At 35.0% G+C, this 27348-nt stretch overlaps 1 protein-coding gene across 1 annotated transcript in view; it reads right to left on the bottom strand.

Annotated features, from left to right (window-relative positions):
- UNC79 (unc-79 subunit of NALCN channel complex) overlaps positions 1–27348 on the bottom strand; it is a gene marked incomplete at its 3' end in the record, with an annotated part of 146213 nt that overhangs the window by 72738 nt on the left and 46127 nt on the right. The window contains exons 9-11 of the mRNA XM_007454732.1: positions 7225–7289; positions 1233–1321; positions 575–615 (exon numbers count right to left, since the gene is read on the bottom strand). Coding sequence (XP_007454794.1) covers positions 575–615; positions 1233–1321; positions 7225–7289 — 195 coding nt within the window. The remainder of the gene's footprint in view (positions 1–574; positions 616–1232; positions 1322–7224; positions 7290–27348) is intronic.

Below are 27348 nucleotides of genomic sequence, written 5' to 3'. Positions count from 1 at the left end.
GTAGGGAAACACTCTGTCTGCAACCTGCCAAATTATCAGGCACAGCTTTCAGAACTCTAACAAACTGCAAGCATTACAATCTCGTCTTTTCATTGAGATGGGTCAGATATATTTATCCCCATTTTACTGAAGGGGAAACTGACTCTCAGAGCGATTAAATAATTTTCCCTAAAAACACAGAGCTGGTAACCGTGGCAGGAGAAGACCCATTATTTATGCTCTTCTCACTGATGTTCCTTATTTCCTTTCTGACTTGGACAGCAAACCTATCACTGGCAACACCTGTTATATACACAGAAAACCCCTTAAGGCAGAATCCAGCTTTGGTCATACAGAATCCTAATTCCAACACCTACCTCTAATTGTGGCAGAGATGATACCTCTTCCCTCATTATTAAATGTGTGGGTATATTACAAGCAAGACATTGATATCATGCTTCATATCAGTGAATACGCACAGAAAGTAATACTTTGGTTGCTGTCTTTGTAAAATAAAACAGTACAAAAGGAGAAAAATCAACGGTGCCATTAGTCATGATTACTCATTACTCATCCCTTCTGAAGTAAGCCATACCTTGCGGCAGAAGAACATCAATCAACCATTCACTGTGGTCCCTATAAAGAAAAACAGAATTCATTTTTGAACTTTGTTGCAATGTTACCCTTTCACATGAATGTTTATAAGCTGCACGCTATTGCTAAAAGGCTTTTAATATAAAGGATGTGTAATTAAGAGCACTATCATAAAAACTTTTTAAATGTCTAATGCATTCCATCTAAATAATAAATTATAGGCATTTCATCATATTCAGTTATCTTTAAATGATACTTTCCAGATGCTAATTAAGTCAACCAAAATACAGCATGATTTGTACAAAGCTCAGTGTGATTCTGTGAAACGAACAAGCATAGAAAACCCATATGAATTTTATGTCATGTTTGAAAACCACAGCTTTCTTTTATTTTTCTCTGCGGCCTTTTTCACAGGGTCACTTGAAGAGTGGAGCTGCTTTATCAAGTGGAATTGCTTTCTCTTGTCACATGGAGAGAAATACTGCAATTTTTCAGAGCTGAAATCTTTTCAAATGAAAGTTTGATATATATTAAATATCTGACAAACTAACCTTTAAAAAACAGAGAGGCTAGTGGAAAATGAAGGTAACAACCAATTTAAGTCGAAGTGATTATTCTTCTCTTCTCATTGTAGCCCTATTTCCTTTTCTTATACCTACCCTGCAATCCTCTGGCTGCATTCTTCACAGAGATACAATGGGGGTGGTTTATCACCCAAAGCTACAGACAGGGAGGGGTCTATACACATCTGAAACACATGAAAAGACAGAATGAACTCTCCTGTTTATCACGTTCCCTATATCAAGCGCACAAATGTTTCAATAATAGATTTTCGAAAGCAAAGTAGAATAAATATTTTCAGTAAAACCCATTCAACCTATAACTGTTTTCCCACATTGGAGGTTTAAATGTGGCTGCTGTGGTTTTTCATTTCTCCTGTTATTTGCAATTCAAGTCACAAATAGTGTCAAGAAATCCACTCTCTGGACTTCCCTGGTGGTGCAGTGGTTAAGAATCTGCCTGCCAATGCAGAGGACACGAGTTCAAGCCCTGGTCTGGGAGGATCCCACATGCTGCGGAGCAACTAAGCCCGTGCACCACAACTTCTGAGCCTGCACTCTAGAGCCCGTGAGCTGCAGCTACTGAGCCACAACTACTGAAGCCTGTGCACCTAGAGCCCTTGATCCACAACAAGAGAAGCCACCGCAATGAGAAGCCTGCGCACCACAATGAAGAGTAGCCCCCACTTGCCACAACTAGAGAAAGCCCGCGCACAGCAACGAAGACCCAACGCAGCCAAAAATTAATTAATTAATTAATTAATTATTTTTTAAAAAGAAATCCACCCTCATTCTATAAAGATAAAAAATCATCTTGTGGGTTTCCCTGGTGGCTCAATGGTTAAGAATCCACCTGCCAATGCAGGGGACACAGGTTCGTGCCCTGGCCCAGGAAGATCCCACCTGCTGCGGAGCAACTAAGCCCGCGCTCCACAACTACTGAGCCTGCACTGTAAAGCCCACGAGCCACAACTACTGAGCCCATGTGCCACAACTACTGAAGCCTGTGCGCCTAGAGCCCATGCTCCGCAACAAGAGAAGCCACGACAATGAGAAGCCCGCGCACCGCAATAAAGAGTAGCCCCGGCTCACCGCAACTAGAGAAAGCCCACGCGCAGCAACGAAGACCCAACACAGCCAAAAAGAGATATGGGAACATATATATATGTATAACTGACTCACTCTGTTATAAAGCAGAAACTAACACACCATTGTAAAGCAATTATACCCCAATAAAGATGTTAAAAAAAAAAAAAAAAAATCCTCTTCAGTGGCTGTTCAAATTGCTTCTGTATTACTCATATAGTAACTCCTTCTTTAATGCAGTAAACACAGTAATCTCTCTTTGGGAAAAGGAAAATGTATTATTAAGATTTAAAAATCATAACTGTTACCGAAATGCTGGCAGTAGAGAATTTTGCTTCTCAAGATAGACCTCATTCAGAAAACTTAGCGTTAAATCTAACATTGAGTGATTCACTTTTCTTACTCTGGAATAAGTTCTATATATCCAACTTTCAACTTCAGGTAGTTTTTTTCTTCCACATATGAACTGTAGTTTGTTTAACCCTGTAGTGCTCTGTTCAATTTTGAGTTATTTATGCCTGTTTTCATTAGTGTAAGTACAGAGATTAAAGTATTAATCTTAAATTGATCATTAGGATATTTCAAATATCTGGATGTTTTAAATCAAATGGACAAAATATTCAATGACTAGTAAAAAATGAATTTTGTACTTTGCATTGGTTTAAATGTCTATGACTTACCGAAGTCTTTTTTTTTTTTTTTTTGGCTGCGCTGGTTTTCGTTGCTGCGCTTGGGCTTTCTCTAGTTGCAATGAGAAGCAGTGGCTTCTCTTATTGCAGAGCATGGGCTCTAGGCACACGGGCTTCAATAGTTGTGGAGCACGGGCTCGGCAGTTATGGCTCACAGGCTCTAAAGCTCAGGCTCAGTAATTGTGGCACATGAGCTTAGTTGCTCCATGGCATGTGGGATCTTCCTGGACCAGGGCTCAAACCTGTGTCCCCTGCACTGGCAGGTGGATTCTTAACCACTGCATCACCAGGGAAGTCTCAAAGTTGTTTTGAATTCTGTTCCTGCCCTTCAAGAAGTAATCAATCTACGCTACAGCTGAGTATGCAGTTAACATGCCTAGTACACAAATTCTTCTAGAACTTCACTCTGCCTTTTCTTTAGGCTTTTTTTTTTTTTTTTAATGATTTGAAGGGGATAAATGAACCGAACTTATGATCCAAGCAGCCTGTCATTTAAAGTCAAAACCCTTAGGAGTTTCAATGGTTGGGGAAGTAAGAGTTAGAATTCCTAAATTTAAATAATTATACCATCAAAATCTGTAAATTATATATTCCCTGGTGCTAGAGGCCCAGTGTGAAAATTTTCCTTAGGTAAGTTTCATGCTTCCTTTGATACAGTGAATAAGTACTTTCTGGTGTGTTAAATCAGGGATTGGCAACTTTCTGTAAATGGCCGGGAAGTAAATATTTCAGGCTTCGTGGGGCATAAGTTCTCTGTCACAACTACTCAACTCTGCTGTTGTACCATAAAAGCAGCCAGAGACAATATGTAAGCAAAAGAGCACAGCTGTGTTCCAATAAAACTTTACTTGCAAAAACAGACAGCAGGCCATATTTAACTGCGGCCATAGTTTGCTGACTCCTGTGTTAGCTAATTATCTGAGATTCAAATATTTCATAAAGTGATTTTCAAATAGGACCAAGTAAAACCAAAAAGCAGAGTGGGATATAATGAAATATAATTTCCAACATACTTTCATTTTAGGATCCTATCATAACTTTTGGCTCTTGCCTTAAAAGTACTTTTTTGCAACCTACTGCAAAAAAAAAATATATATATATATATATTGCTTTTCTATTTGGCAAATCATTATGTAACTGAGCAGGACCTTATGGGGCCTTCCCGAGACAGACCCTTCCCCCATATCCTCTGCTGTAGCTCCTCTCCGAAATACCTAGTTATATAACAGTATCTGATGAACATTTCCCGAGTTGTTTTACAGATACTAAAACCACCACTAAATGGAAGAAATTAACTACTTCATGATCACGAGCACTTTGTAGCCCCCAGACCTACTGGCACCTAAGGATTGATAATGTTAACCCCTGTGACATCACCGTGTTACCTCACCATCAACCAATTGGAGAATTGTGCACGAGCTGATCACAGACCCTGTGACCCCTCCCCCCTGCCCCCACCTGGCCTTTATAAATGCTTTGCTGAAACCCACCAGACAGTTAGGGTGTTTTCAGCACTAGCTGTCCCAGACTACTTGTATGGCGCCTTACAATAAATGCTGTGCTTTCCTTCACCACCAGCCGGTATCAGTAGATTGGCTTTACTGCACACAGGCGAGCAGACCCAAGTTTGGTTCATTACTGCCTAGAGGTATAACTCACTATTATGGAGATATTAGGCTTTTTGTGAAAATAAATCCATTTTCCCTGAGTTTTTCCCATGCACTCCATGTAGACCTCTTCTTCAGTATAGGTACTTTACTCTCATTTCTAATGAGTCATTGATACCTCTGTCAGGTAAAGATATCTTTTCATTCCATTCCAAAGTAAAAACTCCTAGGATGTTAGAACTGTAGAGTCATTAGAGGTTAGCTAGTTGACCTCTGACATGTTAAATGAATTAACATGACCCCTTCAGATTTGTGGCTAGTAGTGTCAATCCTGTTCCGCACTGAACAGGTCAGTTTATATCCACATTAATATGTTCACATCTGACTGTTACATTTAAAAATAGTTATTTTCTCTATATAAATATAATACATGCCCAAGGTAAAGGCTTCAGGAAATGAAGAAAAGGAAAGAAGAAAATTTAAATAACACATTAACCCTCCATTTCAATGCAATCAGTGGTAATATTTTGATGAGAATTACTGGTTGGTGTTCACTATGAAGATGAATATAAAATCCATATATGTAATTTTTAAACTACATTTGCATCATACTGTACACTTCATAATTTCTTTTTCATTTAACATTATTCTGTAAGCATCTGGATGTTGGATACCCTTGATTTACATGTCATATGCTCATATCTCTGTGGGTTTGTGGAGTGCTCGTACTGTAAAGAAAGAATAACCCTGAGCCAGACTGGTGGTCATGCAAAAACAGCCTCTGCACAGGAAATGACAACAAGAATATTCCCTTTCTGGGAAGCATAGAGTGAAAATGTAAAAGGAAGCCCTTTAAGAAAACTGGGATTGAGAAAGTAAAATTTGAGGGGGGGGTGAGAAAAACGTTTAGGAACTTGATAGAGGTAGTGGTTGTACAACATTGTGAATGTGATAAATGCCACTGAATTGTCCACTCAAAAATGGTTAGTTTTATGTTATGTGAATTTTACCTCAATTAAAAAATGACAGAAAGTGGGATGGTTTGGCTTATCCTGGAGGACTGGCTATAGGGAACGGCCTGTGAGAAAAGTGAGGCCAGGCCAGAGGAGTAGACTGGGCTGTTTGCCTAAAGAGAGGGAGAATTTCTAATTCATGATGACTTCTGTGGGAAGGAAGCCAAAAACGATTACTAATCAGGAAGTCAGAGGACTCCCGAGAATGCAGTCTGACATAAAATCAAGGAAAAAATAACTGGAAAAATTAAACAGATTTTCAGTACCTCCTTTCTGTTGATGTCTGGGTGAACGAAAAGAGGGCATTGTAACTTAGGCAGAAAGAAGAAAGGACAGATATAGAAACTATGGGAATTGTGAAAGTCTCACCACTGTGAAGAATTAAGCTGAATACTATATGAACTCACTTGTGTGTAGTTCAAAATGTCCTCACACCAAAGAAAAGTACCTTTGAACCCCAAATGTTTATGGAAGTTCAGAGGAAGAGTACACATCGTAGAATGGGAGAGGACTAAGCTTCCATTGGTGGGTTACCCTCACCTGCTCTTTCTCAGCATAAATTCATTCAATTTACTTTCATCAAAAGCAGAGATCAAGCATAATAATATAAGGATGTCCTTTGTTGGTAAGATATATCTAGATGACAATGTGATAACTGGCACTCCTGTGCCACTTTTGGTATATGAAATACATGTTTTATTCCATTTAGATTTCTTTTGGGTTCCATTTATATTTATATTTTTTATATCTCATTTTACCTCTTCTACTCTGTTTCTAAAAATTAGAGTATTATTTTTCTATTATTTGATAATCTTTACAATCTACCTCTCTATAGAACAAGAGAGGCAAACTTCCTTGACAATAGGTTCTAAAAAGCAACTTGAACTCTAATCACTTGACCTAACTCCCACTCCTCAGAATTTATAAAAATTAACCCTTGTAAATCCAGACACAGGTCTCTCCAGCCAAGAGTTGTATCCGACAAATATACCAAAAGTAATTTTGTTAAGTGGTGTAATTATTTTTCTTAATTTTCTACTTCAAAGATTCAGGATTATAACAGGACAGAACCAATTAGATGTGGTAGGAAAAGAATAAGGCTGAGAGTCAAGGTACCTAGTTCTGTCTGCGTGACCTTAGGAGAGTGACTTGACCTCTCTAAACCACTGTTCCCTTACCTCTTTTGTAATTTTCCATGTGTTTGCTGTCCAACTACCTCTCAGTCATTTCAACTAAGTCACATCTGTGATCTGAGCTAAGACTTAACAATTTTATCTGTTTTTGTCCTACAACTCTTGAATTCACATAGTCACACACTAGACCACTCATAACTTGTAGCAAACACATGAAAACAGGGCCAAAGTACATTTCCCTGAGTTTATTAGCCCAGACAGAAATCAGTCAAGAACTATGTAAGTGTTTCACCAGAATTATTCTGGTAATTAGCACAGTTCTCCACAGCACTTGGCTATGAACTCAGAGCCAAATCTGCAGATATCACTATTCATTGCTCTGGTTGAACCAATCCACCAGAGTACAGTCAGATCAAAGTAGAGTACAGTAATTTGAGATGACCACAGAGTACAGGCTTCTGGCTTTACAGAGAAGGATGCAATCTCCATTTCATTCAGCAATTTGCTCCTGATAATTTGACCACTGACAATATAATACAGCACCATGTACAATAAAACAGTACCTTCACAGCTGGTTTGTTAATTGCGTTGTGGCATTCAGTGTGCTGGCAGTGGATGGGGTTCCAAGCTGTAAAGCAAAGCATAGCTGATGAGTATTTCTCACTGACATTATTCATGCCCTATAGGAAAAACACAGCAGATACTTCACTAGTTTTCCTTAAATAGAACCATCATCAGAAGGTTTCCTAAAATAATTATTTTTTTTTCAGTCTACGAAGTATTTTTAAATTAAGCAAAGATATCACAACCCCATCCATTTTCCCATGGGGAGAGACAAGCTAATATAGGTGGCATACCCGATACCATAATATTATTTCACAATGATATACCATTAGTAAATTCTTAGAAGTTTTTATATCTATGTTTTCACTTGATCCTCCCAACAACCCTGTGGGATAGATACAGCAGATTATTAACCTCATTTTATGTGTAAGTTAAAATTTAAAAGGTTAAGTAGTTTGCTATGGTCACAGAGTTAGTAAATGAAAAGCTACGACTAGAACATATATCTCTTGGTTCTCAAAACTGTGCTCTTTTCACTATAGTATACTATGCTAAACATCCTAGATTTTTGGCACCAGGAAGTGTTTCAGATTAATAATAAATAAAATGAGTAGTAAGGCAACCTCCACCATTCCATTTCCCACCCATCCCCATTAAACGTGGAGACTGAAAAGATGAGTTTCTTGCCCAAACTAAATGCATCCCTCTCACACATTAGCCACAGTCTAAACCTCTGCTAGTTTGCTAATACCCAACTCCTCAACACAGTATACACACAGAATGAGGACAAGAACCAAGTGATCTGAGACAGATCAGAAAGAGAATTACAATTACTTCTCAACATCCAGATGATTCTGTAGCCCAAGGCACTTAGCTAACAATATTCCACCATAAAAAAAAAAAATGTAATAGGATTTTATGTTTGAAAGTAGGACATTTTTCTAAATCGCCATATTCTAATCCTATAGGACCGTGGTTGGCCTAATATATAAAAATCTGCAAATGAGAAGATATTCTTAGTTACATGTCTAATTATAATCCAAAAATATTTGTTATTAATGATCTGAGCCTAATTTGTGCTCTGAACATTTTGTAAAATTTTCTAGAGTGTCCCAACTTCAATTCTTCTATGCTACTGTTAGACCAGGAATAAGATTATGTGTCTGATTTGGAATTCAGGAAAATATGGTCAACAGAACCAGTGACCTTAAAAAAAATACACAATGGGTCTATTTATTTAAAAAGAAGTACAGACTAGAACTACTACTATAATAACATAATATCATATTGATTATATCTTTTGAGAGAAAGAAAGAGGAAATGAATGAGTAAGGAATGGATGAATGAAGAAATAATTTAAATAAAGACATTCCATATTTGTTTCCTACATGTGGAAAAGTCAAGATAGAGTAGCAACAAGTTTTCTTGTGTAATTAGAGAAATCTAGAGAAAAAAGAGTGCCTTCAACCAGTACAGAAGTTGCAAATACATGGAACGCCTGCTGAGTCTAGAACTGGCTTTAAAATATTTCTCAACACTGAGCTCCAGGAAGTCACCACTAATCTAAACAGAGTTGGCATACAAGATGAAATCTGCTAACCATCTCTGAATCCATGTATTATGAGAATATTTGCAGATCACTTTATAAATATTAAGAAAAAGTTCATGACATTTTTAGATAAAAGTAATATTTAAACTATATAACAACTGTTATGGCACAGGTACAAACAAATTAGAACATGAAACAGCCATAGCACTTGATCAGAGCTCCAAAAACTCCTGCTCTGCCAGAAATTAATGCTTTATATGTGGATGGTGGGAATATCTAGGAGGTCCTACTCCTCTAACTTTTTATTCTATTTTTACAGGGTGTCACTAACTTAAGCACAGGTTGTAGAATACCTCCTTTAAGTTCACCAAAGTCACACTAGATTTAAGCTTACTAGACCAGTGATTATTGGCTTTTGTTTTGTATCACAAATCATCTGTAAAGGTTTTTAAAATATGATGCCTGGAACCTCAAAGCCCAGGTATTTGTAACTGGGAAAAGCAACACAGTTGATTCTGATACAAGGACAATCTACATACCTTACCATATGTCAAATATTTTCATGATAGACCTCCCTTTATTTGAAAATAAAAACAAAAATATAGCATAAACATGGCAGACAAGAATTCTGCTTCCAACAATGACAGAGTAACTGGTATTAGACTCGCCCTCTTACCATAAATAACTAGAAAACTAAAAAATACATGAAACAACTGTTTTAAGAAACTTGACTACAGGTAGTACAGGACAATGACCTTTGAGAGAAGAAACAATGAAATGAGTCCTACAATAACCCTTGGTTTCTTCCTGGAAGCAAGTTCCAGGTCTTGGTCCTAGAGGTAGAAAGATAAGCACAGTAGGGTGGTTTCATTGAGTTGAGGGGACAAAAAAGAATTTAGAAAGGCAAAGTGGCTTAAATTTGCTGGGTAGAGTACCAAAGACGAGGGATCTATGCAAAGAAAGAGCTCCAGATATCTGAGTAGGAATCATTTTGGGTCTTTGGCTTTACACTAAGCTGAGCATGTGTAAGGCAAAACTCCATTAAGCTGCTTAGAGAAAACTATGGGGGATCTGTAAGCTTAATAATTCCTACATCTCATACAGGGCTGAGAGATATTTGAGCTTCAACCAGCCAGAGTGGAGGGAACTCAGTGAAAACCTGGGATATTCAATTGAGACTCTAGGAGGTCACACCTTAGTAGTTGGGCTAAACTAACATTAGGGAAATGGCTAGTCCAGGTTCACCCTAAGAAAATATTAAGAACAAGGCTTGAAAGGGTCAAGCTGATCCACCAGTAAGCTGGCTGCCAAAACAAACTTCAATGCACTGTAATGGAAGGCAGCAAAATCCAGACACTCAATAATATAATGTTCATGAAGTCCAGCATCCAGTCAAAAATTACTTGATATTTGAAAGGGGAAGAAAATATTATGCAAGAAAATATTACCCACAATTAGGGAAAAAAAATTGGCCAATATAAACAAACCCAGAAACTACAGAGATGAGGTAATTAGCAAACAAAGACTTTAAAACAGCTATTATAAACATATTCAAAGTAAAACATGAACACAATGAGGACAGAGATGCAGGACATAATAAAACAACCAAATGGAATTTCTAAAAATTAAAAATACAATATCAAAAATCAAAAATTCTCGGAATGGGCTTAAAGGAAGATTAGACAATGCAGAAGAAAAGATCAGTGAATTCAGAGATGTAACAACAGATCCTACCCAAACTGAAGTACTGGAAGAAAAATAAATAGAGCTTCAGTAAGCTGTGGGAAAATATCAGGCAATATACATGTGGTTAAAAGCCCAGAAGAAGCAAGGTTGTGGGGGTGGGGGTGGAGGCAAAAATTTGAAGAAGCAATGGCCAAATTCTTTCAAGTTTGATGAAAACTATAAACCCACAGATCCAAGAAGCTCAATGAATCTTAGGCAAAATAAAAGCAAAGAAAATAACACCAAAACTCATTATAATCAAATTGATGAAAACCAATGATAAAGAGAAATATCTTAAAAACAACCAGGGGAAAAAAAGACATTACTTACAGAGGGACAAAGATAAGAATGATCACTGGCTTCTCATCAGAAACAATGCAAGCCAGAAGACAATGGAACAACATCTTTAATAGGCTGAAAGAAAAAAACTGTCAACCTATAATTCTAGACCCAGTGAAAATATCCTTCAAAAATGAATATGAAATAAAGACTCTTTGAAGGCAAACACAAGATAAGAGAGTTCCACGACAAGAAAAGCTAAAGGAAGGTCTTCAGGCTGAAGGAAAATGATACCAGATGGATACTAGGGCCTACACAAAGGCATAAAGAGTTCTGGGCATGATAAATATAGTGAATAACTACAAACAACTTTCTATATATATAGAAGTAAAATATTTGATAAAAAACTAAAAGGATGGGAAGGGGAAAATGAAAGTGCACAGGATTCTTGCATACGTGTAAACTAGTATAATATTACTTGAAGGTAGACTATGAAGTTAAAGGTGCATATTGTAATTGTAGAACTGTAGAGTATTCTTTTTAAAAAGAGGTATAACTAACAATTTAAAAAGAGAAACATGGAATAGTAAAAATTAACCAAAAGAAGGCAAGATATTAAAATGAAAAGGAACAAAGAATAGATGGGAAAAATAGAAAACAAGCACAAGATGATAAACTCAAGCCCAACCATATATGTAATTACACTAAGTATAAATAGCCTAAACAATAAATACATTACATGTAAATAGTCTAAAAGACAGAGATTGTCAAATAGGATTTAAGTTTTTCAAAAAGCATGACCAAATATATGCTGCCTGTGAGAAACACACTTGAAATACAAAGGTAGAGAAGTTAAAATTAAACGATAGAAAAACTTATACCATTTAAATGCTAGTCATAGGAAAGCTGGAGTGTCTATATGAATTCAGACAAGTAGACTCCAGGACAAAGAATATTACTGGGAACAAAGGAGGATGTTTCACACTGATGAAAATGTCAATTCATCAAGATAACATAACAGTCATAAATATGTGTGTATCTAAAGATAGAGTTTCAATTTACATGAAGCAAAACTAACAGAACTAAAAGGAGAAATAAGTCTATAATTAGTGTTGTAAATTTGAACAATCCTCTCTCAGTAATTGATAAAATGAGAAGACAAAAAAAGTCAATAAAAATAGGAGACTTGAACAACATTCTCAACAACTTGACTCAATTGATAACTACAGAATTCTCCACTCAATCACTGTGGAACAGACACATCTAGGTAACATTTACTAAGACAAAATTCACATTCATAAAGTAAGCTCCAAAAATTTAGATGGAGTGATAGAATAAAATATGTTCTCTGACCACAATAGGATTAAACTAGAAATAAATAACAAAAATATACCTGGAAAATCACCAAATATCTGTACATTTAAAAAAATATACTTCTACTCAATCCATAAATCAAAGAAGAAATCACAAGGAATATTATAAAATATTCTGTTCTGAAATACAATGAAACCACAGCATATCAAATTTGTAGGATGCAACTAAAGGAATGCTTAAAGGGAAATTTATAGCTTTAAATTCTTATTTTGGAAAATTTTAAAGGTCCAAAATAAATGATTCATGCTTCTACTTAATAAGATAGAAAAAGAGCAAATTAAATTAAATATTAGTAGAAGGAAGAAAATAATAAAGATAGAAGCAGAAATCAATAAAATTGAAAACAGAAAACCAACAGAAAAAGTCATAAAACCAAATGCTGGGTTTTTTTTTTGGAAAGTTCAATAAAATTGATAAGCCCCTAGGTAGCCTGATGAATTAAAAAATAGAGAAGTAAATTATCAATATCAGGAATGAAAGGTAGGACATCACTGCAGATACTGCAGACATGCCAATAAATTGGACAAGTTGGAAAAAATGCCCACATTCATCAAAAAACTTGGTTACACAATTACAAAATTCAACTCAATTAAAAGTAGATAGTTAAACGCCCCATAATTGTTAAATTGAATTCATAATGTAAAACCTTCCCACAAAGAAAGCCCCAAGGCCAGATGGATTTACCAGATGGATTCACTATTAATTATTAAAGGGATAAATAACACAAATCTTACATAAATTCTTTCAGAAAATAGAAGAGGAGGAAACACTTTCCAACTCATTTTATGAAGCCAGCATTCATAACTCTATAAAAAAAAACAGATGAAAACATTATAATAAAAGAAAACTAAATCAATATCCCTCATAAATGCAGGACCAGAATCACTTAACAAAAAATTGGCCAATTGAATCTGGCAATATAATATAGCCAACAATGTGGAATTTACCCCAGGAATGCAAGGTTGGTTTAACATTGCAAAGTAAATCAATGTAATTCACCTTATTAACAGAATTAAGGGGGGAAGTCATATGATCATCTAATAGGAGAAAACACATTTGACCAAAATAGATATTCACTCATGATAAAAACTCTCAGCAAACTATGAATAGATGAGGACTTCCTCAATATGATAAAAAGCATCTGTGAAAATCCTACAGCTAACATCATGTCTAATGGTGAATGTCTGAACACTTTCCCCCTACAGATGAAGGAAAAAAACAATGATATCCACTCTCAGCACTTCTATTCAACACTGAACTGGAGTTATGAGCCAGTGCAATGAGAGAAGAAAAGGAGAAAGGAAGAAGGGAAGAAAGAAATGGAGGGAGGGAGAGAGAGAGAGGAAGGCAGGCAGGCAGGTAGGCAGGCAGACAGACATACAAATTAGAAGAAAAAAAAGTTTTAATTATCTTTATTTGCAAGAAAGCATAATCATATATACAGAAAATCTTAATAAACTTACAAATAAGCTACAAAAATTAATAAGTGAATTTAGGAAGGTTCAAGGATATAAAAGTCAAAATACAAAAATCGATTATATCTATATAAATAATGTCAATAAACAAGTAGAATATTACATTTTAAAACACTATTTATAATAGCACCCAAACCCATAAAATATTTAGGAATACCTTTAACAAAATATCTACAGGACCTGTACACTGAAAACTAGCAAATATTGCTGACAGAAATTAAATACGACCTAAATAAATGGCTAGAAATGCCACGTTTATGGGTCAGAAGACTCAATATTGAGTCTTTTCTCAGGAGGTCAATTCTCCCCCAGATTAAACTACATATTCAATGTAATCCCAGTCAAAATGCAATCAGACTGTTTTGTAGAAACTGACAAGCTGATAGTAACACTTCTATGAAAATGCAAAGGTCCTAAAATAGTCAAACAATTTTGAAAAGGAACAAATCTGGAGGATTTACACTACATAATTTTGAGATTTACTAAAAGACTATAGTAATCAAGATAGTGTGATACTGGTGAGAGGACAGACAATGAAATAAAATATGGGGTATAGAAATTGATCCACACGTATGTGGTCAATTGGTTTTCAACAAAACAGTCCAGGTAATTCAATGTGGAAAGAGTAATTTTTTCAACAAATTGAACTGGAACAATCGGATATCCTTACGGGAAAAAGTCAACCCTTACGTCACACCATATACAAAAATTAATTCCAAATGGATCATATACTTAAATGTAAAAGCTTAAACTGTAAACTTCTAGAATAATACACAGGAGAATTTCCTTATAACCTTAGGGGAGAGGAAAGAACCATAAAAGAAAAAGAATCGATACACTGAAATTTACCAAAATTAGAAAATTTTGCTCTTTGAAATACCTGAAAAGGAAATCCCCTGATTAAAAGAATACATATATCTGAAAAAAGTCTTCTATTTTGAACATATAATAGACAAGCAACCCAATTTAAAAAAGAGCAAAAGATTTCATTGATAACTTCAAAAACATATGTGTGTGTGTGTATATATATATATATATATATATATATATATAAAAGCACCCGTAAAGATGTTCATTAGCATTAGTCATCAGAGAAATGCAAACTAAACAACAAAGTGATATTACTACTTGACCATCAGAATGTCTAACATTAAAAGACCAACAATCCCAAGTGTTGATAATAATATAGAACTAGAACTCTCATATACTTCTGGAGGGAGTATAAAATGGTACAACCACTTTTGAAGAAGTGTTTGGACATTTCTTATAAAATACACTTACCATATAATCCAGCATTTTCATTGCCAGTTATTTATCAAAATAAATAAATGTATATCTTCATAAAAACACTTTTATATGAATGTTTATAGCTTTACTCATAATAGGTAAAATGTTCATCAAGAAGTGAATGGATAAACTGATATAGCCATACAATGCATTACTACTCAACATTTTAAAACATGAACTACTTATATATCAACATGGATAAATTTTAAAAACATAATGCTGAGTGAAATAAGCAGACACAAAAATAGTACATTCTATACGATTCCATTCATATGAAATCCTAGGACAGGCAAAACTAGTCTATAATGACAAAAAGCAGATCAGTGGTTGCCTATGGTGGATGGACTGAAAATAAAACTAGGAGATATTTGTGGGGTGATGGAAATGTCCCATATGTTGATTACAGCTTTGGTTACATTAGTGTATACACTTGTCAAAAGTTATCAAACAATGCTTAAAATGGGTCATTTTATTGCATGAAAATTATATCTCAACAAAATTGATTTTTTTAAAAAAATGAAGGCCCAACCAAATGTATACTTCAAAGGAAATGAAATAGTATACTGAAATCTGAGAGAAAACATTTGTCTGAAAATTATCTAGTCAATGAATCAAAAGATTTTAGGAAAGTGTGTGGCATCTGCAACATGAAGCAAGAACATAAGACCTCTATAAAAACAGGAGTAGACAGTCACAGAAATTCAGGGTGACATAGGACACTAACAGAACGAGATAAAAATAGAGTTAGGTAAGAGACATGATAAATGTAATTAAACTAAAAATTAGATAGCAAAATTAGAGACCCTCATTCAGTGCAATAAATAGAGCTGATTTGGGGGAAATGTCAAGTAAGTTATAGAGTAAACCAACCTGAAAAACTAAGAATATAGAGGAAAAGATAAATGTATGGAAAATAGTGGCTATTAACAGCTACACAGCACAGAAAATGAAAACATGACCTATGAATTACAGGTGTTCCTGAGGAATAAACCAAGATAATTTGAAGAAAGCAATAATTTAAAATTTCATTAATGTGAAATTTCCTGAAAAAAGGACCTGAATTTGCAGATTGAAAGTGTTCTTCACATTATAGAAATTAATGAAAAGATAACTTATATAGAAATATTTAAGAAAAGGGTATTTTTTAAATAAATAGATAAGGCTCCAAGAATTAAGAACAACTAAGGTAACTCCTGTAACAGATAAAAATCACTGGTCTAAGATTTGTCTTCTATAACTCTGAAATTCCAGAAAACTATGAAGCAATTTTTACATATTTTGCACAGTGAGGCAGAGGTTTCTTTCATGTGTGAAGAAATAGAAAGACATTCTTAAATATGCCTGACCTCAAAAAATATATATGGCCTTCATTTCACCATTGAAAATATTACATTAAAAAAAGTCTGGGTTCCATTTCTCCAGAAACAATAGACAAATAAATTCAAGTCAGTTCTCCTAATGAGAACAATTAGAAAAACGGACAACATTAAATGCAAAAGGAAATAAACAAACAAAAACCCAGAGAATTGCATGGGAGAATTATGGGGCCATGATCCAAAAGAAAATGGGATTGCCAAAAGGTAGGCCTGGCATTTGAGGCCACTCTTTCTCCTTTGCCTATTCCTCTTTCTGCCAATTCCACAAGATGAGCAGATTTCAACAGACTCTCTGAAATAGGGGAACTAAATTTGGAATTGGGTGACTACCAAGGAATGGGAAACCTAAAAATCTCCCTGGGCTGTGGGTAGAGGTCCCAAAAGGTCACACCCTAGGAGTAAAGAGGAACGAGAAATAGACCAACCCTCACAGGGACTGAAGACCAGCTTCAAATCATCTCAAGAATTGACCACAGATTTTTTTTTCTGAGCTGCATTAAAGTGACCTGGGTTACCAATTCTACAGCCTCCTGCCAGAAGCAAACACACAAATACTCTCTGAAGAAACATAACTTAATCCTAAACCTCAAATTAACTCCATAGTTTTTCTATCTAATATCTTGCACACAATTTAAAAAAATACAAATACAAAGACCAGAAAAAAAAAAAAAGAAATGACAATAGAATCAGAATCTCCAGAGATCTGGAATATTGAATTATCAGGCAAAGACTTTAAAATAACTATGCTTAATATATTCTATAAAGTAAGAGACAGAGAATATCATCAGATATCGGAATTTTTAAAGAACCAAATGGAAATTCTAGAACTTAAAAATACAATTAACAAAATTAAGAATACATTTGGGAAGTTAACAATTAATGATGGGGAAGAAAAGTCAGACAAAAAGATTCAGAATGAAGCACAGAAAGATGAAATGAGAGAGGAGAATACAAAAAAATATTCATAGAAGACATGGGAGAAAAGATGTAACATATGTGTCACTGGAATTCCAGAAAGAAGGATGAGAATATGGTATAAGCCATTGTTGAAGAAATAAGGGAACTTCCAGTTACAGCCATGATGTTTTAAGAATGTACTGGACTTACCCTTCAACTGGACAAAATGTATAAAGCAACTTGTTTCTGACACTGGGCATAGATTTTAACACAAGGTTGCAATCCTCTGAAAAGAGGGGAACACACAAATTAAGTTCTACATTCACCTTGGTTTTCTGCCTGGGAACACTTGCAAACTGCAGCAAAGAGAAGTGAAACCCAATTAGTAATTAGCATTTTCGGTGGGTAGAGGAAACATCAGAGTGAAGAAGTGCTCATGCAACTGGAATTTGTGAGTAAAGTGGGAACAGCAGGGAGTGCCAGAGAAGAGGTCCCATAAATCTGTGTAAGGATGCTCCTCAGGTCCTTGGCTTAATCCTAAACTGCATGGTCTCACAGAAAAACTTCACAAGGACTAGCAGAGAACACATACATAATGGCTGAAAGCTGAACAGAGATTTTATAGGTCACATTGTGCTAGAGATGCACTGTATTTCCAATGTAGCCAAAGTGAGGAACTTTGGTGAACACACCAGATATTCAGGAGACCACAGATAGGTCACTACTAAAAAACTAAAGGTCAATATCCCTGATGAATATAGATACAAAAATTCTCAGTAAAATACTAGCAAACTGAATTCAGCAGCACATGAAAAGGATCGTTCACCATGGTCAAGTGAGATTTATCTGTGGAATGCAAAAATGGTTCAACATACACAAATCAATAAATATGATACATTACATTAGTAGAATGAAAGAAAAGAATCATAAGATTACCTCAACAAATGCAGGAAAAGCATATGACAAAACTCAAAATTCATGATAAAAACTCTTAACAAAAAAACAAAAAAACAAACAAACAAAAAAAAACTCTTAACAAATTAAGCATAGAAGAAAAATATCTCAACATAATAAAGGCCATATATAACAAGCCCATGGCTAACATCATACTCAATGGTGGAAGGTTGAAAGCTTTTCCTCTAAGATCAGGAACAAGACAAAGTACCCACTCTCACCACTCTTATTCAACATAGTACTGAAAGTCCCAGCTAGAGCAATCAGGCAAGAAAAAGAAATAAAATGTATGAAAATTGTAAAGGAAGATATAAACCTGTCTCTATTTGCAGATGACATTATTTTATATATATAAAATCCTAAAGACCCAACAAGAAAACTGTTAGATCAATGAATTCAGTAAAGGTGCAGGATACAAAATTAAGATACAAAAATCAGTAGCATTTCTATATACTAACAATGCATTTTATGAAAAAGAGATAAAGAAATCAATTTCATTTACAATAGCATCAAAAACTATAAAATACTTAGAATAAACTTAACCAAGAAGGTGAAAGATCTCTAGTGTGAAAACTACAAGACGTTGATGAAAGAAATCAACGACACAAATAAATGGAAAGGCATCCTATGTTAATGAACTGAAAGAATTAATATTGTTAAAATTTCAATACTACCAAAAGCCATCTATAGATTCAATGCAATTCTGTCAATATTACAATGGCATGTTTTATGGATGTAAAAAACACTCCTAAAATTTATATGGAGCCGCAAAAGACCTCAAACAGCCAAAGAAATCCTGCAAAAGAACAAAGCAGGAGGCATCACTTTCCCTGATTTCAGGCTACACTATAAAGCTATAGTAATCAAAACAGTATGGTACCAGCATAGAAACAGACATACGACCAATGGAATAGAACTGAGAGCCCAGAAATAAACCCAAGCATATATGGTCAATTAATATTTGACAAAGGGAGCCAAGAGTACTCAAATGGAGAAAAAATAGTTTCTTCAATAAGTGGTGCTAGGATAAGTGGATATTCACATGTAAAAGAATGAAACTGGATCCCTATCTACTCACAAAAATTAACTTGAAATGGATTAAAGACTTAACTGTAAGACCTGAAACCATGAAAATCCTAGAAGAAAACATAGGAATAAGATTCATTGACATGGAACCCCATGAGTGGAAACTACCATTTCCACTTCTGGAAATATATCCAAAGGAGACAAAAATACTAACTTGAAAAGATAACTACACCCCCATGTTCACAGCAGCATTATTACAATAGCCACGACATGGAAGCAACCTAAGTGTCCATCAATGGATAAACAGATAAAGAAGTTGTGAGTACAAATTTCCAGTTATAAGATAAATAAGTACTAAGGGTGTAAGGTACAACATGATGATTATAGTTAACACTTCTGTATGATATATAAGAAAGTTGTTAAGAGAGTAAATCCTGATTTCTCATCACAAGGAGAAAAACTTTTTTTCCTTTCTTTTCTTTGTGTTGATATATGAGATGATGGATGTTAGTTAAACTTACTGCAATAATAGTTTCACAATATATACAAATCAAACCATCATGCTGTACACCTTAAACTTATATAGTGACATGTTAATTATTTCTTAATAAAACTGGAAAAAAAAGAAAATTTCAATCAAACAGAAAAAAAAAAAAAGAATAGTTTTCAAAAGAAAAAAAGAAGGCAGTTTAACCTTCAAAAGAGCAACAACTTGGCATGAAACTAGAAATCAACCACAGAAAAGAAAACGAGAAAAAATGATCACATGGAGACTAAACAACCTGCTACTAAAAAAACCAATGGGTCAACAATGGAATCAAAGAGGAAATTTTTTAAATACCTTGAGAAAAACAACAATGAAAACACAACCATACAAAATCTATGGGATGCAACAAAAGACAGATATATATATATATATATATATAACTGAATCATTTCACTGTACAGCAGAAATTAACACAACATTGTAAATCAACTATACTTCAATAAAATTTTTTAAATTAAAAAAAAAAAATCTATGGGATGCAGCAAAAGCAGTCCTAAGAAGGAAGTTTATAGCATTACAGGCCTTCCTCAAAAACAAGAAAAATCCCAAATAAACAACCTAACCCACCACCTAAAAGAATTAGAAAAAGAAGAAAAAACAAAACCTAAAGTCAGCAAAAGGAAGGAAATAATAAAGATAAGAGAGCAAATAATAAAGACCAGAGAGGAAATGAATAAAATAGAGATTTAAAAAAAATAGAAAAATATCAATAAAACCAAGAGCTAGGTTTTTGAAAGTATAAATAAAATCAACAAACCTCTGACCAGGCTTACCAAGAAGAAAAGAGAGAGGACCCAAATAAACAAAATAAGAAAAGAAAGAGGAGAAATAACAACCAACGCCACAGAAATCCAAAAACAGAAATCATAAGAAAATACTATGAACAGTTATATGCCAAAAAATAGAAAACCTAGAAGAAATGGACAAGTTTGTAGAAACATACAGCCTGCTAAAACTGAATCAAGAAGAAACAGATAATTTGAATAGACCAATCATAAGAAGTAAAATAGAATTTGTGATTTTTTTTTAAATCCCTGCAAACAAAAGTCCAGGACCAGATGGCTTCATTGGGGGATTCTATCAAACATACAAAGAAGAACTTATACTTATCCTTCTCAAAATCTCCCAAAAGAATGAAAATGAGGGAACACTCCCAAAGTCACTCTATGAATCCACCATCACTCTGATACCAAAACAAGACAAAGACACTACCAAAAAAAAAAATTACATGCCAATATCTTTGATGAATAAAGATACAAAAATCCTCAACAAAATATTTGCAAACTGAATCCAAGAACATATAAAAAGGATCATAGAACATGATCAAGCTGGATTCATCCCAGGGTCTCAAGGATGATTCAATATATGCAAATCAATCAGTGTGATACACCACATCAACAAAAGACAAAAACCACATGATCATCTCAATAGATGCAGAAAATGCATTTGATAATACTCAACTTCCATTCATGATAAAAACTCTCCCCAAAGTGAGTACAAAGGGAACATATCTCAACATAATAAAAGCCATTTATGACAAATCCACAGCCAACATAATACTCAGTGGTGAAAAGCTAAAAGACTTCTCACCAAATTCTGGAATGAGACAAGGACGCCCACTCTCACCACTCTATTCAACATAGTATTGGAAGTCCTAGCCATAGCAATCAGACAAGAAAAAGAAATAAAACGTATCCAAATCAGAAGGGAAGAGGTAAAATTGTCATTATATGCAGACGACATGATACTCTATATAGAAAACCCTTAAGATTCAACACAAAAACTATTAGAACTGATAAATGAATTCAGCAAGGTAGCAGGATACAAGATTAACATACAGAAATCTGTTGCATTTCTTTACATTAGCAATGAAATAACAGAAAGTTTTTTAAAAAACCCATTTAAATCTCATCCAAAAAATAAACCACCTAGGAATAAATCTAACCAAGCAGGTGTAAGACTTATACACTGCAAACCGTAAAACATTGATAAAGGAAATTGAAGATGATTCAAGGAAATGGAAAGATATGCCATGCTCCTGGATTGGAAGAATGAATATAGTTAAAATGGCCATACTACCCAAAGCAATTTACAGATTTAATGTGAACCCTATCAAATTACCCATGACCTTTTCCACAGAACTAGAAGAAATAACCCTAAAATTTATATGGAACCACAAAAGATCCAGAATTGCCAAAGCAATCCTGAGGAAAAATAACATAGCTGGAGGCATAACCCCTCCAGACTTCAGACAATACTACAAAGCTAGAGTGATCAAAACAGCATTGTGTTGGCACAAATGTTGGCACAAAAACAGACATATAGGTCACTGGAACAGAATAGAGAGCCCAGAAATAAACCCAAACACCTATGGTCAATTAATCTTCCACAAAGGAGGCAATGGAGAAAAGACAGTCTCTTCAGCAAGTGGTGTTGGGAAAGCTGAACAGTCACATGTAAATCAGTGAAGTTAGAACACTCCCTCATACCGTACAAAAAAATAAACTCAAAATGGCTTAAAAACTTAAATATAAGACATGACACCATAAAACTCCTGGAAGAGAACATAGGCAAAATATTCTCTGACATAAATCGTAACAATATTTTCTTAAATCAATCCTCCAAGGCAAAAGAAAGAAAAGAAAACATAAACAAATGGGACCTAATCAAACTTATAAGCTTTTGCACAACGAAAGAAACCATAAATAAAATGAAAAGAGAATCTACAGAATGGGAGAAATTATTTGCAAATGAAACAACCGACAAGGGCTTAATTTCCAAAATACACAAAGAGCTCATACAACTCAGTAAAAAAAAATAAAAATTAAAAAGTGGGCGGAAGACCTAAATAGACATTTCTCCAAAGAAGACATACAGATGGCCAACAGGCACATGAAAAGGTGCTCAACATTGCTAAAATTAGAGAAATGCAAATCAAAACTACAATGAGGTATCACCTCACACCAGTCAGAATGGCCATCATCGAAAAGTCTACAGATAAAAAATGCTGGAGAGAGTGTGGCAAAAAGGGAACCCTCCTACACTGTTGGTGGGAATGTAAATTAGTACAGCCACTATGGAAAACAGTATGGAAGTTCCTTAAAAAACTAAAAATAGAGTTACCATATGATCCAGCAATCCTACTCCTGGGCATATATCCAGAAAAAACAAAAACCCTAATTTGGAAAGACACATGCACCCCAATGTTCATAGCAGCACTATTTATAATAGCCAAGACATGGAAGCAATCTAAGTGTCCATCAACAGATGAATGGGTAAAGATGTAGTATATATATATACAATGGAATACTAGTCATAGAAAAGAATGAAATATTGTCATTTGCAGCAACATGGATGGACCTAGAGATTATCATACTAAGTGAAGTAAGTCAGACAGAGAAAGACAAATATTATATGTTATCACTTATACATGGAATCTAAAAAACAGCATAAGCAAACATATTTACAAAACAGAAACAGACTCACAGACATAGGAAACAAACTTATGGTTACCAAAGGCGAAAGGTGGGAGAGGGATAAATTAGGAGGATGGGATGAACAGATACACATTACTATATACAAAATAGATAAACAACAAGGATTTACTGTATAGCACAGGGGACTATATTCATTATCTTGTAATAACCTATAATGGAAAAGAATCTGAAAAATTATATATATATATATGTATGCATATACATATATATATATATATATGAAACTGTATCATTTTGCTGTACACCTGAAACTAACACAGTATTGTAAATCAACTATACTTCAATTTAAAAAAGAGCAAAAACTGACAGCTCAACAGAAACAATGAAAACAAAAAGATCATTAAATACCTTCAAAGTACTGAAAGAAAATGCCAATCTAGAATTCTATACACTGAGAAAATATATTTAAGAAATCAAGCCAAAACAAAGACATTTTCAGACAAACACTAACTGAGAACATGTATCCCCAGTAGAAAGGCGCTAAAGGAAATACAGAAGGATATTATTAAGGAAAAACATTAAATCCTAGATGGGAGCTTACAGATATAAAAAGGGAAAAGAGCAAGAAAAAATCTAATGAATACTGACTGCAAAGAACAATAATAATGTTTTCTGTAATTATTAAAAATAGAAAGAGCATAACAGCATAGCATGAAAGTCAGGAGTGTGTAAAAGAAGTTAAAATCTTCTGCCATTTTACAGAAAAAGGTAAAAGTACTATTTTATACTGGACACTGACAAGTCAAAATGCATGGTGGGGCTTCCCTAGTGGCGCAGTGGTGGAGAGTCTGCCTGCCAATGCAGGGGACATGGGTTCGTGCCCTGGTCGGGGAGGATCCCACATGCCGCGGAGCGGCTGGGCCCGTGAGCCATGGCTGCTGAGCCTTCGCGTCCGGAAGGCTGTGCTCTGCAGAGGGAGAGGCCCACGTACCGCAAAAAAAAAAAAAAGCATGGTGTATGGTAATCCACCCCCCGCTTATCTATGGGGGATATGTTCCAAGACCCCCAGCCTGAAACCATGGATACTTCTGAACCCTGAGTATAATATGATTTTCCTATACATATATATCTGTGATCAAGTTTAATTTATAAATTAGGCACAGGGCTTCCCTGGTGGCGCAGTGGTTGAGAATCCGCTTGCTGATTCAGGGGACACAGGTTCGATCCCTGGTCTGGGAAAATCCCACGTGCCACGGAGCAACTAAGCCCATGCACCACAACTACTGAACCTGTACTCTAGAGCCCGCGAGCCACAACTACTGAGCCCGTGTGCTGCACGCCTAGAGCCCATGCACCACAAGAGAAACTACTGCAATGAGAAGCCTGCACACCGCAACGAAGAGTAGCCCCCACTCGCCACAACTAGGAAGGTCCGTGTGCAGCAACGAAGACCCAAAGCAGCCAAAAACAAATAAATAAAATAAATAAATTTGTTAAAAAAATATTAGGCACAATAAAAGATTAACAATAATAACTAATAATGAAGTAGAACAATTATAACAATATACTGTAATAAAAGTTATGTGAATGTGGTCTCTCCCTCTCAAAATATCTTATTGTACTCACCCTCCTTAAGATAATGTAAGATTAAAATGCCTGCCTGATGAGATGAATTGAGATGAATGACGTAGGAATTGTGTTGTAGTGTTAGACTACTATTGACCTTCTGACAATACATCAGAAGATGGATCTTCCGCTTGGGGTGATCCTGGATCATCAAGCCATGATGATGCTGATGATTGGATGTCAGGAGAATATGATGTCTATGGTTGGGAATCCCAGGTGGGACACTGAAGGAGGGTGTGAGATTTCATCATACCATTCAACACAGCACACAATTTTAAACTTATGAATTATTTCTGAAATTTTCCATTCAATATTTTCGGACTGCAGTTGACCATGGGTAGCCAAAACCATGGAAAGCAAAACCATGGATAAGGGGGGACTACTGTAATCTCTAGGGTAATGTTTAAAATTAATGTTTAAAATGAATAACTCACCAGGACAAAGATGAAATATTTAAATATACTCCATTAGCGCCAAATAGGCAAAAAGAGAGAAAAAAGAGAACAGAAAAGACAAGAGAAATAGAAAATGGTGGATTTAAAATCAAATTTCCTAGTAATTACATTGCATATATATGGACTAAGTGTTTCAATTAGAAGACAAAGATCATGAAAACTGAGTTTAAAAAATAGAACTATATGCTACTTACAAGACACACATGAAATAAATATACAAATCTTAAAAAGCTGAAAACAAAAGGGTCGGAAATTTTATACTACACACATACTCATGAAAGCTGGTGTAGCTATACTAGAATAAAACAAAGTAGATTTTGATATTAAAAAAAGCATTACTAGAAATAAAGGCATGCATTTCATAATGGTAAAAGTTTCAATTCACCAGAAAGATAGTGTATTCTAAATTTGTCCACATCTAATAAAACAGCCTCCAAACTTATACAGCAAATACTGACAGAACTACAAGGAGAAATACACAAATCCACAATCATCAGTGGGAGAGTTTTACATTCTACTCTTAGTAACTGATGGAAGAAATATACAAAAATGCAATAAGGATATAGAATATTTGAACTACACAATTAACAAATTTTATTTAATTGATATACTTATATAGAACACAGTATCAAACAACTGCCAAATATGAGTTCTTTTTAAGTACACAGGAATGTTTACAAAAATGACCATAAGCTCAGCCCTAAAGAAAGTAGGGCTTAAAATTGTCAGAGGAATAAAATAATACAAAGTATGTTGTCTGACTATAGAGGAATCAAGCTATAAATCAATATAAAACTTCACTACGAAAATCCCCATATGATTAGAAATTAATCATCATCCTTCTAAATGACCCATGGGTCAAAGAGGAAACCATGAAGGAACTTAGAACTCAGCATAGCATAGGAGGTTTTAGCCCATACAACAAGGCAAGAGACATAAAAGCCTTAAGGACTGAAAAGGAGACATTAAACTGTTATCATTCAACAATAATATAATTGTACACATGAAAAAATTTTTAAAAACAAAACTACAGATTATTAGAATTAAAAAGTGATTTATCAAGGTTGCTGGATATAAGATCAATATACTAGAGTTAATTGCATGTCTATATACTAGCAAAAAGAGTTAGAAAATGTAATTTCTAAAAGATATATCATTGACAATAACATCAAAATAAATAAATAAATACCTAGCAATACACTATATGAGACATAGGCAAGACATCTACACAGAAAACTACAAAACAGCATTGAGGGAAACTAAAGATAGCCTAAATAAATGAAGAGAGACACTATGCACATGGACTAGAAGATTCAATATTACACAGATGTCAGTTCCCCAAACTGATCTATAGATTCAAGGCAATTATCAATCAAATCCTAGTTGTTTAGGTATATGTTTGTGTGTGTTTAACTTGACAAACTCTTCAACTTAGCAAATAGCTAGGAATAACCTTGAAGGAGGAAGAGAAGAAGAAAGAACAGGAAGAAGAGAAAGCAGGGGAGACAAGCAAGAGATCAACAATTACAACAAGGTAGAAAGACTTGCACTGAAGGATATAAAATTTTATTATTAATGTACATTAATTCAGACAGTGTAGTATTGTGAAAAGGAAAAATACACAGATAGAACTAAATAAGGAATCCACAGACAGAGCCATCCTCAAATAGACACTTGATTTATGACAAAAATGGTACTACAGTAATAAAAGGACGATATTGGGCTTCCCTGGTGGCGCAGTGGTTGAGAGTCCGCCTGCCGATGCAGGGGACGCAGGTTCGTGCCCCGGTCCGGGAAGAGCCCACATGCCGCGGAGTGGCTGGGCCCGTGAGCCATGGCCGCTGAGCCTGCGCATCCGGAGCCTGTGCTCCACAACGGGAGAGGCCACAACAGCGAGAGGCCCGCGTACCACAAAAATAAATAAATAAATAAAAGGACGGTATTTCCAGTAAATGATGTTGAGTCGACTGACTATCCATAAGAGGAAAAAAAAAAATTGTCCCTTACCTCACACCATACAGGAAACTTAGTCCCAGATACATCTAAATGTAAAATGTAAAAAACAAATATTCTATAAGATAATGAATAATATTGTCATAATTTTGGAGTAGGGAAA

Source organism: Lipotes vexillifer, unplaced genomic scaffold, assembly GCF_000442215.2.
Source record: "Lipotes vexillifer unplaced genomic scaffold, Lipotes_vexillifer_v1.1 scaffold1126, whole genome shotgun sequence".
In the NCBI taxonomy this organism is placed as follows: domain Eukaryota; kingdom Metazoa; phylum Chordata; class Mammalia; order Artiodactyla; family Lipotidae; genus Lipotes; species Lipotes vexillifer.
The sequence above is the reverse complement of the archived record's forward strand: the minus strand, read 5'-3'. Positions and strand labels throughout refer to the sequence as shown.